Source organism: Protopterus annectens, chromosome 4.part0 (genome assembly GCF_019279795.1).
Source record: "Protopterus annectens isolate FY-2018-M chromosome 4.part0, PAN1.0, whole genome shotgun sequence".
Classification (NCBI taxonomy): Eukaryota; Metazoa; Chordata; order Ceratodontiformes; family Protopteridae; genus Protopterus; species Protopterus annectens.
In genome coordinates, this window is record NC_056733.1 from 684,721,907 (window position 1) to 684,736,507 (window position 14,601).

The 14,601-nt window shown below is 38.9% G+C and overlaps 1 protein-coding gene across 3 annotated transcripts in view; it reads left to right on the forward strand.

Annotated features, from left to right (window-relative positions):
- LOC122799527 (P2X purinoceptor 4-like) overlaps positions 1 to 14,601 on the forward strand; it is a 1,302,595-nt gene that overhangs the window by 482,783 nt on the left and 805,211 nt on the right. For all 3 annotated transcript variants that reach the window (XM_044068651.1, XM_044068650.1, XM_044068652.1), the window contains exon 3: positions 14,424 to 14,495. In XM_044068651.1, the coding sequence (XP_043924586.1) occupies positions 14,424 to 14,495 (72 nt within the window). The remainder of the gene's footprint in view (positions 1 to 14,423; positions 14,496 to 14,601) is intronic.

The window sequence follows — 14,601 nt, forward strand, 5'->3', positions numbered from 1 at the left end:
GACTTAGAAAAATTCTTCCATCTATAATTTCCATGGAACAAACAGGCTTTATGACACGTAGGCATACATGGGATAACACTCTAACTCTAGACTCTCTAATACATCTGTTGAAAAAAGAAAAAAATCCAGTTTATGCCTTAACTTTAGATGCAGCAAAAGCCTTTGTTAGGGTTAACTGGAATTTTCTTTTTCATTCCTTATCATATTTTAACATTCCCTCCTCTTATATAGATATGATTAAAGTTTTATACAGTAAATCCTCTACCTGCGTAAGGATAAACAAGATTCTTTCCAAACCTTTAAAAATAACTAATGGCACCAAGCAGGGGTGTCCGCTATCTCCTTTCCTCTTCTATATATTCATCGAACCCTTATTTCTTTATATAAAACTAAATACTTTCCATACAATCCCCAAAGTAATGAATACCAAAATACTCCTTTCAGCCTTTGCTGATGATCTAATCATCTATTTTCAACTTCCGAATGCTGACATTAACAAGATTGAAATCTCCATCAACGCCTTCTCAAAAGCTTCGGATTATCAAGCAAACTTCAGGAAATCTCACATCTTTCCCATTAACCCTCTAGGTCATAAACCAAATTACTTTCCCGCCTCCCCCTTCAAAACAACTTTTGATATCAAGTATTTAGGGATCTATTTTGATCATAATCATTCATCTACATTTCAAAATAACCTTCTCAGATCTTGGTCCAAAATCTCTCTTGATATTCATAGGTGGGAAAAACTGAAGCTATCTCTTTTATCCAAATCAGCAATAATTAAGATGAACATACTCCCCAGACTCCTCTTTCAGTTTAACTCTGCGGATCAGTTGGTACCAAAGTCCTTTTTGACCAAGATTAGCAAAGAACTAGTTAAATTTATTTGGTATCCCAAATCTGTGAGAATTGCATATAATAAATTAACCCTTCCCAAATCTGGAGGTGGCTTGGGCCTTCCAAACTTTCATCTATATTATTCAATCATCTCTGCAAGTAGATTATTATATAGCTCCAAACTTAAATTAGCAGACTATAATACCTATCCTAAGTTATGGTTTCAGCAGATTCTTAGCGTTAACCTAAATCCAGCTGCTCTCCCCTTTCTTTCACAGGACACTTTACGGAGTCTCAACTTCCCAAATAACATAAAACAAAAGGTTATTATCTTCCAAAACATTTTAAAACTCATAGGTCTTGACAAATCACTCCCTTTACTTCAACCCCTACACCTAAATCCCAATATCAAAATCAACAATCTTCCAGTCAACCTCTCCAACTTCCCGCTAATAAAAAATCTCTTAGTCTGGGATATACTCAAACACAACAATGAATCACTGTCTAATCTATGCAAAATCCTTAGTCAATAAGAAATACCTAATTATTACTTGACAAATACGTGATGTTATTACTTCTAAATTCATACACCTATTAGATAACGGACAAAATCTTTCCATACTAGAATCTGTGATTCATAATCTAACTCTACCCGAAAAAATGCTCTCTAACTCATACAGACTCATATCCTCCATGATCAATGATAGAAATTATCTTTTTTCAAACTACTGGGACAAGTATAACCCCCTTCTTTCACACACTCAAACTCTCGGCCATAAAAAATACTATAAACTTTTCCCCCTTTAAGAACCTCTTCTACACACAGTTAATGATCAACAATAATGCTTACTACACTCCGGCTAGACTAGCTAAGTTTGACCCTAACAAGTCTCCTTCCTGTCCTTGCTGCTCATCTCTTCATGCTAACCTAATGCATGTTTTATGGTCCTGTAATTACACAAACTCTGGACATCGTTAAAAGTCCGCCTTCAAAAAATGGGTTATCATAAGTCAACCCTTTCTTGGGAACTATCCATTCTTCATATCCCTACATGTGCTCTTTCTAAATTTGACACACATGTTCTGGTTTTCCTATGTTCACTCATGAAATTATACATCTCTAAAAATTGGTTGGACCGCACTAAACTCTGTTGGAACAACTTTAAGTCAATGGCTCTTACTTACTTTGCTGCACAAAAATTCATTATTAAAAGTCCAAAGAGGAATGCTCTCTATACAAAAATTTGGGTGAAGATCAATGCCCTCCTTCTTGCCTCTACTTAAAAACAGTCCTTCCTTTCGTAAATGCTGTGATTTATCTTGTGCTCTCTACTTAGTGTTCTATTATCTCTTCTCCTTGGGTAGCATGCTAGGTTAGCAGTTCATATGGGGTATCCCCCTTTTTTTTTTTTGTGTATATTTACTTAGTTATGCTTGTCAGTTTCTACTGCATAATATGTGAACTTTATACGAACAGCTTGTATTGTTTTTACCTTTGCTATAACTTGTTTGGTTTTTCATCATTTGTTTGTTACTACTTTTTGTTAAAAGAGAAAATAAAGTAAGTTATTTGAAAAAAAAAAAAATTTACAAAAGTGATCAAAGAGTGTAGTCAAGGGAATGTAAAGTGCAAATTGATTTATCCAACATTGTAAGTGCTTTTTCCCATTAGGGTGCAGCTGTTTATGAATTCACAGGACTAGATTTTGTTTTTCCATGTATTTTTGCCCGTTTTGCCCACCATCTGTCAAGCCTCCTAAATCGCACCTCAGCCCTGATACCTGGTGATGGGGCAATCTTCCTTTCAGACCAAATCTTGCTTTGTGAGCCATTGCATGGGCAGACAGTCTTTCTGCTCTCATCAGCATTCTGGCCATGACAGCATTTTTGTATTTTATCCCTAGCCCCATCTCCTTGTGTCGGTGTGTTGACCTGCTTGACTGTTTCTGCACATCTGTCCATGCACACTCCTTCACGTGTAAGACAGGAAACTATGTTGCATACTTTGGCAGACACACTGCTCACCATTCATGGGTGACTGCTGCTTTCAGTGTTTTGTGCAACGTCCAGCACACTACAGTGGAGAGTCAGATGCAGCTGGCTGGGAGCTGCTACCCTCCCACAAATGGTAGCCTCTGCCCTTTGTCAGACTCTATAGTCTAACTTGGGTTGCCTGGGTCATAGGGTTTAATCCCTCAAAACCTCTGGGCTGGCTAGAGTATGGGCTAGATTTTGACTTGTAAGTGGAGATAGCATTCAGTCTACAGTCAATGTGCATCCGATTTGTGGAGGGTTGGCGATGTTGAGTCATAGAATGAAGATGATTCAGAGAACCATGTTTTTCCGAATCATGTGGAAATGAACACATGGAAGAAAACCTGATATTCCATAAATCTTTAATTCACTGAATTAAATTGTTTAGTTTGTATATAGCTGTGGAGTATTACTGAGTATTCACCATTGTATGTCGGTGTAAAGAAGTGTGTTTAGAGACTGTTCAAATACTAGTAATTTTTTAGCCAGTATATTGTATAAACGAATATTTGCAATTGTAAATATGTGCACTAATCTGTAGATAAGCTTGCTGTTTACAAACTGTTTTCATATTTGTAACTTTTGCTGCATTTAATAATAACATGCTTGTACTTGCACTTTACATCATTTACTTCTATGTGAAAATACCATTCCGTTTTCATTGAAAAGTGTGTTTATGAAAATATTTGCTATAATGCCCCCTAGAATGTGAGGGTATACTGCTACGTATTAAGATGGTTAGTAATGGGAATTTAGTGGTTTACTTGGATTCTTCTTTTATATTTACAAAATATTACAACTAAGGGAATGTGGGTGTAAGTGCTAGGTATCCTAAATCTGTATATTGTTTTTGTATGCCTATGGAGGGATGTGTATAAAGCCTGTGGTCATGGGATATAAGGTGGTAGTTTGCTGTAGCTAGTCATTCACACCTCTAGCACATTTTTGTATGTTTTTTAAACTCAAATCTTTGTATAGGCTATCTCTGTGGGACAGAGGATGGAATCCTGATTGTGACAATTTAATATGCTTAGCAGCTGTAGCACTGGAGGAGCCAGACAGGATTGTGGAGGAGGAATGTGGGCATATGGCTGACTTGCCTTTACTGGGGGGGATGCATGCATTTGGCACATTGGGTGGTACAATCTCCCTGGCGGAGATTACAAAACCACCTCTTAAGCTTCAGGGGGAGGAGAAGGGCTTCCCGACAGTAAATGACCCTTGTAGAAGTGAATGGATGCACTTGTATCAGTCCACTGCATATCCCCACTTTGGCATTATTCAGGGTGGATTTGGGGTGGAGCAGCATACAAAACTCTTGACCCACCCCTAAAAGCTGTTTTGAGTGATGGTCCCTCCTTGTTGCCCTCACCCTGGTGATGGGGGAATGAATAGCATGACTGGCTGGGAGGCGACTGATAGCAGGACAAAGAGAAGAGCAACCCTGCATGGTGCAGCCGATCACCAAGGGAATGCCATCCATATCTAAAGAGGTTATTGTCCCCTTATATTCAGCACAGATCATATAAATGGAATACCAACTTCCCCTTTAGGATGTACCTCATCAGACATATTGACATTTGGGAAGACCCCAGAGGTTCATAAATGAGGACCACAGGCTTAAAATCCCTAAGCCTCTATTGCTCTCTTTTCTGTTACATAGACTCCTCAAAGGAGACCTGTGCTTCGCATTCGAAGCAATCAGAGACATGATGGTCAGGGATCCCTTCTACCCTCAAAAATCACAGTCCCACAAATAAGTTGCCTGTCCTGGTACTCAAACCCTGAGCGCGTGCATGTAAAGCCAGGACTCTTACAACTACACTAATCTCATTTTTGATGCACTGTACTCCTTCAGTTGGTACCTGGATAATTAGAATGGTAGCCATCCCCGCAGTATAAACCTTGGCTGTGGTTGATTGTCACTGTTGGTGTGACATCCCAACCCCATGTGCAAATGGGAAAGGGGGGTTGTGGGTTGATGGGTAGATTCATAAATTCTCCCTTTGCTTGACTGGCCTAGCCCTTTCCTATGGTCCTTTAAAAAAAAAAAAAATGAAAATACTTGTATTTATTGGACTGTATGTTCATACTAGTCTTTGCTGTGATGCCCCAAAATGATTTTTGAGGACCAGCTTCCTTGACTCAAGTGGCTTACCTATTAAGCACTGTATGACAGCACTGTATGACAGTATAAAATGGAAAAAAAAATAATGCTAAAGTTGCTAACATAGGATGCACAGCAACAGTCCTTAACCACTGTTAAACTTCTTTGTGTTTATCTTCATATTTCCGTACCAGAGTGAGACAGATGTTATACAGGGGGTCTTGCTTGAAATGCCATGTGGGAGATGAAAACATGCAAAGTCATTGTCCATATGTATATTGTATGATACCGGAGATATTGTTAGTTGCTTGTTAGTAATTCTAAAGATGTCTAACACTTCCATATGGACATTAATGTTGCCAAAACCAGTGGCTTACAAAACTGTTGCATGACCTCAGGTGAAACCATTGATGATTATTTTGAAAATTTTCACAAATTTGTCTTTATGTTGGTCACTGTATTATCCAGTGTTGCATTTATAATATCTGGGATCCCAGCTGTTAGGGAGCCAAATGTCTGGTCGAAATTCCAGAAATTTACATTCCCACTTCTGACTTTAATTGACCCCATCACCCACCCTTGGATAGCGGTGTTATAAGAGGGTCATCATCTGATGCCATTTTTAGATCTTTTTTTTTTTTTTTTTACTGTTATGAAGTGCATACTTGTACAAGTGCCATCCGTCTAACATATTGGCCTGATTCCAGATCCAATTAAGGACCTCACTGGGGAAATCTATCTTTATCTGATTGCAGGTGTCTGATGATGCTAGTTTTGAATGCAAATCCAGCACAAGGATTTCCATTCCAATTGGTTATCCTGTCTAGGCCTGGAGCTCAAGCTGAGTTCACCCTGGTGGCAAGCTGTCATCTCGCTGAATCTCTGTGGGACTTCTAGCTCAGTGTAAGCCATGATCTTAGTCCTGCCCTGACAGCCAGTCTTCAAAGTGTAAATTCTTAGAGAAGGGCTATAGGGAGAAGAAACCGGAAACAATAGCCTTTTGGAGTCTGAAATTTTTTATAGTCCTGGTGACGCCAAGATTGAAGATGTGCATTCACAGCCCCTGCACTCGGAGTCAGTTACTGGCAGAGCCTTTGGTGTGACCCTTTTGGAAGCCATCGCACTATCAGTTATTGGCTCGTCCTCGCAAACTAAATTTACATGCTGCTGATTGGTCTAGAGGTCTCCCAGGGGCACTCTGAACAGATACCTTTACCATTGTTAATAAAGGGGAGGGAGCTGTTCAACTGCTTATTTGTTCACTAAGAGGGTAGTAAAGACAGAATGGAGGTATCTGGTACCCATCCATGACATGAGACCTGTAAAGCCATTATCTCAGGGCCAAGGACATTCAAGCCAAAGTGGATTGCAAGCTTACCATCTGAGGGTAGATGTAACTTGTCATACTCCTATTACCTACGCTGTATTCCAGGACTTTTTGCAGTTGGCACAGGATTTAATTTCATTTTTGAAATTCATGTACATTCATGGTGGACTATTGGGGCACCTTCTAAAAGGGACAAAATTGATTCTACCACAAAGGAGGATTCAAATACTACCTGATTCAGAAAAGCATAAGCTAGCATCTCTTGACATCTCTCTCTCTCAGTTTATAAATAGATATAGACTAGGTATAGATGTACAGATTGTGCATGTGTGTGTCAATATTTTACCCAGGGAACAGAGCTGGTTGGTCAGCATTAGGAAATTTGCCCTTTTCCCCACTGTAGTGCAGTCTCACAGTTGGTATATATAAGTAGGGGGGTGTAGGGAGCACAGCTCCCCACCTCTGTGGGTTTGATATACTGTGGTGTGTGTTTCGGTATGCATGTTGATCCACTGTCTCTTTTCACTGGGTAAAATATTCAGTGATTGAACGTTCGCTGAAGTGAGTGTTTGATGTTTTAAGTTTGATGAAGAGGTTCAATGCATTTCTTATTTGTTGATTGAACATAGACCCAAAAATCAGTACTTTTATTAAATGGTACTTTGGTCAATATCTGATTAGTCGACACAGTTTGATCTGCCAAACAGATGGTTGACACCTGTTGACAAAAGTAGCAGATCGGAGTATTCTCGAGGATGGGGAATTTGTCTGAGAATTGTGCAATCTCAGTGTTAGAATATATAATTAGCAGTGGTTGTGGGGTGGCTTGCTCCCTGTGAAAAAAATGTTTTTTTTTTGTTTTTTTTTTTGCATTGTAAGTTTTTGCATGCACAGAGATTAATGCTTGGTGCATGTGTAGTGTATCGAGATGCATAATCATTTGTTGTCGACATTATGCACACACAGGTAAGTAAAGCCACACACACACATATATATATATATATATATATATATATATATATGTATGTGTATATATATATATATGTATATATATATATGTATATATATATATATGTATATATGTATATATGTATATATGTATATATATATATATATATATATATATATATATATGTGTAGGACTGTTGAACGAAAATTCAACAGTCTGAATCCACTGTCATCGAACACACTAACGAAAGCGCTTTCACTAAAAAGTGCTTTTGTTAGTGTGTTAAAAAAAAATACATTTGTTTTTGCAGGGGGCAAGCCCCCCTGCACCCCCACACCCTCCTACTTTTAAATTCTCCCTCTGAGTTCGCGCTACAGTGGGGAAAAGGGAATTTTCCCTTATCCCCACTGGAGTGCAATCTCCGCAACAGGCATACTTATGCGAAAGTTCTTCGGTGAAAAATAACTTTCGAGTAAGTATTGCCCGGCTGTTTCACATTCGGTGAAACGGCCGCTCTAGCATTAGTCCTAGATCCATATATATATATATCTATATATCTATATATATATATATATATATATATATCTATATATATATATATATATATATATATATATATATATATATATATATATATATATATATAAAAAATGTGTGTATAAAAACAGTTTCCCATTTTGTATCTGATTCTCAGGCCACCCTGTTTCTGCTTCTCCACCAGTAAATGTTTTATTTGGAGGCACCCTTCACAAGGTTATGGAAGCCTTCAAATGGGAAGCAACGAAGTTCTCATAGTCCTAGTTTGATACAGAAACTTTGTTCGGCTGTCTGAGCTGAAGCCGTATGCTGTACCATCTAGTCTACTAGAAAATGTGTTCAATGCATAAATGGAGCTAGATTCCATCTCCCATGCCCTTAGGAAGCATGACTATTTCTACAGGACTCTTGTATGTATTTGCAGAAGATCCCTTAAACTGAACCAGCTTAAGTATCTATATCTTCTTGCAGCAGAACCATTGTAGCTCCATTGATTTAACCCTATTCCAAATGACAGAGAGAGGAAGATGGTGAAAAACTATAGGAATATAATTTGCACCTCTGCTGCATTGGCCTTTCAGGACCATCTGCCAGGTTTGCATGCTGAACTTTCAGTAATCCTTATTAGCTCATCCGTAGACCAAGGCAGTAGGGGATGATGGGCAAATAACCTGAAAGGAGAGATGCTTGAGCTGTGCAGCCTTTGTAATCAGCATGAGAAGCACTCCATGAATGTTGCTGTGAAGTACTAGCTACATTATACTCAGGATGTCAAGCACTCCATGAATGTTGCTGCAGTACACTAGCTGCATTGTGTAGGGCAGCAGCTACTGTGACCATGTTTAGGAAACTTGTCCGACTGAGAATTCTGTCCATGAAAGACCATTCTTTCCTTCCTTCCTTATCTTTCTCCAGCCAGGTGCAAGGCAGTTTCAGGGAGGTTTGCTGGAAACATCCCTAAAGCATATACACAGCAGTTTCATACAAAATACAGTCTATTTCATCCACCCACCATTTATTTTGGACAGAAACTTTCTAACACCTCCCCACTTGTGCTTTAATTGTTGGGCACCCAGTCCATTCTGTGTGTATTTTAGCCTACCCAGTGAATAGTCTGCAGACAAGTATTTCAAAGCCCTAATTTAACAATAGCCTTACAATCTGTAACCCTTCTCCACCGACATCCTGATGGTCAGCATTTACTCCTCTGCTTCCTAACAGACACTGAGATTTACTCCTTACTGTTCTTTTGCAGTACTCTTACTCCTCAACTGTTTTTCTCCTGTTGTTCTAGACTTGCAATTCTCATTATTTGCCGCCTCCTGTCACTGCTCATGGCATTACATGTCTTCAAGGAACACTCACCCTTAGTCTCCCTTCCTTAAGTTTATTTCTCCTTTTTCCCCACAGCATTTAAGGCTAGACAGGACTCGTAAAAAAGGAAGCATGGTAACTTAAGTAGTTACCTACACCCACTAAGCTCTTCCGCAAGCCATAATGCTGAAATATGTGTATCCTGTCTCAAAATCTCACCCATAATAGCCTATATATAATAGGTGTCTATATACCTCCTTGTAATAACTTAAATGATGAATTTCTCATCTGGAAATCAACCAGTATCTCTCAAGAAACTGTAATATTTGGAGACCTAAATATTGACTAGCAAACTACAGATAATGAAAACCCTATAAATGCAATAAGCTTGTACGATTTTACCCAACTTCTCTCCACTCCTATGTGCAATAAATCCATTGGTAGGAATTCCATCTTAGATTGGAGCCTTATAAGTAAACCAAACAAAATAAGCTGTGCCAGTACTATTTGTGACACCCTTCGTGACCACCTGACAGTTCCTGCAATAAGAGAGCACATTAATGACCAAAAACAACATCACTTTAATCTTACTGGCAAACTCTCCACCTTCAACAAGGACACTTATTACAAACTTAAAATTAATAAACTAGGAGATGCTAAACACAAGCAACTCAGATGAGGCCGTAACACTGTTGATTTGACACAGTATTTATAAAAATACTAAATGAGGCTGCATATATAAGAACCAAAAACTTAAATGAAACCTGGAAAAAAAAAAGGCTAAACTGCTCATGAAAAAATAAAGTATAGAGAACCTGGAAAAACTCCAGTACTGACACCAACAGAAGTACAATACACCTGGAAATACTAGTAAAACCAAAATCCAGTAAAAATGTGTATAAAATTACAAACCGCAAATCAGAAAAACCTGAATATATTCTGTTCCAATATCAACAAACTCTAACATCTAACCTCAAAACAAATTGGTTAGCAATGGAGTCTCATTGATGTACCTAACCTCGCACTTTGTCTGCCTCTCTGTTAAACCCACAATCTTCTTCAGCTGGTATAACACCTTCAAGACACCAAGCTCATTCATAAGCTCACAAACTTCAACCCTTCCCAGCCTCCACTATCGGAAAACTACATAAAACTTTGAAATCCACAACCCTTAACCCAGACAACTTACCAGATGAATACATCAAAACCGCCACCGATGCACTGGCCTACCCTGTGTTCCTATCTGTGAAAAAAATCCTACATATTTCCCTACATAAGGATGGGAACTGTACTGGACCTGTCCAGTTACAGGTGAAATAGCCATCTCATCTCCTCTGTCTAAAATACTTAGTGTATACCATCCCAAGTTCTTAGCTACGTTACTGAAAACTTACTACTCTCCCCAATCCCACATGGTTTCCATCCATATCACAGCCCTACCACTTGCCTACTAAGTTTTGCTACAACAGTAAATCAGTGACACAAGGTCACCCAAAAATCACTATGTAATATGTCTTCTGAAGGCTTTATCTTCTCTACCCCATGACCCAAGTATTCTCCTCTCCATCCAGCTGCTTCACTCTACAGTAAGTGTACCAATTGCACAGTAAGTCTAACAACTGCTGCTGTAAAAGTTAACATATCTCACTACCAAACGAACTTGCACAGCTGAATTTCACCTGCAGTTACAAAAGTTTTATGGAAACAATACCTTAAGTTACAGTCCGTGTAAGGCAATTTCCAAGACTTGAACTAAAATTTAATTGTTTTATGTCACTTATGCATTATTGTATTCTGTACTGTAGTGTAGAATCTGCTCGAGGGACACACCCACCTTGACCCACACTCACAGGCCTTTTACTGCTGAAAGTGAAGCTAGCAATCTCTCCTTTGAAAACCACATTGCCAAAGTGGCTAGAAAGACCTTCAACATAGCCCACCTCATCATGAAGGGTTTCACATCTAGATCAAGAGAGGTAATCATGCCCCTTTATTCATCCCTCATCAGGCCCATCATAGAATACAATACCCCTTTTAGGATTTACCTTACCCGACACCTGCAGCAATTAGAAAGACCCCAAAAGTATCTCACCAAGAGGATCAAGGGTTTCAAACAGATGCCATATGCTGCTCGGTTAAAAAAAACTCCAGCTCTACTCAGTTGCATTCCGCCTACTTCGAGGCGATCTATGCCTGACATACAAAGCTATGTCAAATCCAGAATTAATGGACATGCTCCACCTCAGTAAATCTAAATCCCTTAGAGCCACAGGCTCGAGGGACTTGAACCTCAGCACAGTAATAAATAGAACTTGCTGGAGGGACAGGTTCATAACCCAGAGGCTCCCTTCGCTCTGGAATAGAATTTCAGTTCATGTGAGGCAGAGCACCTCACTGAATCTCTTCAAGAAGACTCTCGATAGGTGGATGGGGGATTGTAGGCTTCTCCCAAGGATTACTCCCGTGTCACTATTAGACAGAGGCACAGTAAACTAAACCTTAAAAAGGGCACAGTATACTCAAATCAAGGGGTGGCGTAAGCCATACAGAATCGGGCTAGGCTTATAATTGCCCCAGGACAGATAGCCTAGTATGAACCTATGAACCTATAAAATGACACTTTAGCATATTTTACTCTAGCATATTAAAAAAAAAGTCCCTGGGAAGTCAATAAAAAGCCTATAACCATAACATTTAAATGTGACTCAAGTCAAGTGTTTAGAGTCCAAAGGCCTTGTCTTTGTATTCATATGCATTCTACCTCACTGGTTGATTTTGGTGTGGGGGAATAATTGCCATCCACTGAAAGACCTGATTGGTCCACCCGCCATCTTAAGTGGTTTCTTCAGCTACTATAGCATTGTTTCAAGCTAAAGTCACTGCAATAGTGCCTTTTGCAGTTAACTTAGGTGTATGTTAACATGTTAACAGCTTGTTACTGTCCTTAAAATTAGCAGTATTTGCCATGCCTCCTGTTTTTGCTGCAGTTTTATAGATAGTTTTCCTGGTACTTACTTGTACTTACTCCACCGTGGGACAACACACTTGGGCTTCACTCCACTCCCCTACCTGAATTTCTATCCACCTCCACTACATCTACACTTGTACCTCACTTACTCCACCTCCTCTACTCCCCCTCCTATCCTGTGCCTAGCCTGCTATCCAATCACAAACTTTCCCTTTATACTGTCTCCACCTACTTCTGTTCTAATTTCCTAATAAAATCTGTCTGCTCCCTCCCCATCAAAATCTGCCTAGTCTCCATTGTATTATCACTGTTCATTTCCTCACCTAACCATACTGCAAGATTTTTACACACTAAGCATGCTATTTCCTTCCTGTATCACCTTACTCCTCTTCTCATTCCTAACACCACCAGTAGCAGTATTAAATAACCACACCTTAACCATTACTTCATTCTCACCCATCTTCCCACTATCTACTCAAAAATCTATTCAAGCTTATTTCCCATAACGCCAGTCCACTGTTGTAACCCCAAAATACTAAAAAAATCTCGGTCCTAGTGTTAAGGTAATGCTTCTACCCATCTCTGCTAAAAATGCCGTAATAAGCGAACCTTCTTTCTCCACCATACATCAGCGTGGTGACATCCACCCCAACCCAGATCCCATTCAAACCACAAACCATAAAATACACCCTAAAAGTTATATTATTAGAAGCATATGCAAGAAAATCACAGATTTTCATGCCTGATGAACCAATACAACCCAGACATCCTAGCCACAACGGAGACATGGCTAAAGCCTGAAATAAAAGATGCTGAAATACTACCCCGTTGTACTAATAATATTAGGGTTGGTAGAAAATGTATGAAAAGGGTAGAATAGCTATAATCATTCCAAATATGTTCATAGTAATGCCATATACAGCCATAGTCCTAACTTTTGGAAAAACAGAAATTCTAATCTCTTTCCTAAAGCTTAATAGAGCTACGAGCATATGCATTGCTTGCTATATATTCCTCCAGGACAGAACATTCCAATACTTGAAAAGATACTATCCTGGATAACCGATACAATCACAAATTAAATTATGGGAGACTATCAGCCCCTCTTCCACACACATGCTCATTGTCTTCTTTACTGCCCTGGTCACCTGGATGACTTCTGACTGCACAACAGAGCTGACTTTGCATAGCTAGTGCAGTAATGTTACGTAGTAAACACTTGTAGACCGACAAGCTTAGGTGTCTAAGTAGATTTTGTTCTTCCTTGCAGAAATCAAAATGCAAGTAATTCATAATGCTTGGGGTGGATCTGGTATCCACCAAGTTCAGAACAAAGATGCTTGTCCATCAGCTCACTTAAATGGCTTGAATAAATGTTTTAAAAAAACTTCTACAAGGTGTCCTCTTCCTTCAGCTCAGGAGAGGAATAGAAGCATTCTCCTAGAGCTAAGGTGGTGTCTTCTGGGCTTGGCCTTGTTACTCCTTTTCCTTGCAGAAATGGTAGATATTTTACACTGTGCTTCAGTATGTTGGTTCTCTAATTTTAAAAGAGAGACTTCAAGCAGGAAGTGCAGAGATCATACTTACAGCATGCTGCTACATTTTAATTCTGTTTCATTCAAGCACCTGTAACCTCAGCAGAGTAGAAGACTTGAGCATAAAATGTGTGCTGTGTGGATCTGCCATGCATAAAACTTACAAATGATAGCACAAGAAATGTTTAGAGCTGAATGACAGTTTGTCTAGGAAAGCTGTGCACATCCATATTGTATAGAGATGAGATTGAAATAAGTATATTTATGCACCCTTATTTGGTTTGCATGCAGCAAATGGTTTTCTGTTTATTTTCAAATGGTTACCCATTTTGGTGCTGAGGTGTTTTGCCCTGTGCTACTAATCTGTTGTCAGTTATGCTTCAAAATGCATAAACTGTGATCAAGGTTGCAACATATCTAGGAAGGCTTGTCTTCAGCTCACTAAAAAAGTAACAGTGGAGAAATATGGCTTTTAAAGAACATGTTAAGATTCAGTTTTTCACTAGATCACCTCTATCATATATCACATATTACTCTCATTATAGGCACATAGGAGAATTCCTATACAAAGGTCAAGGAACCACATTGAAGTTTTAATGCAGACTATTTTATGAAATATTGAAATTTTGCAAAATTGTATACACCTTTCTTAATGTTATTCAAAGTATGGATGAGTAAAGAAACCTAATTTTCATTTCGTTGTTGCATTTTGTACCTTCCAAATTGTCATACATCTTTTATGTTACAGAAGCTGTGCAAAGGTTTTACTGTGGTCTCAGATTTACAGATACATACTCTCTTTTTATCTCGTGCAGGAAGAAAACTCTTTTTTTGTGATGACAAACATGCTTCTTACGATGAATCAGAAGCAAGGTCAATGTCCTGAGGTAGGTGTTTTTAAAATTGTACTTTCACCTGAACAGATGTTCGTGTTACACTGCTGCATTCATTACACTTGGTTATCCTGCCATCAATCGATCCCGCAGTCTGGTC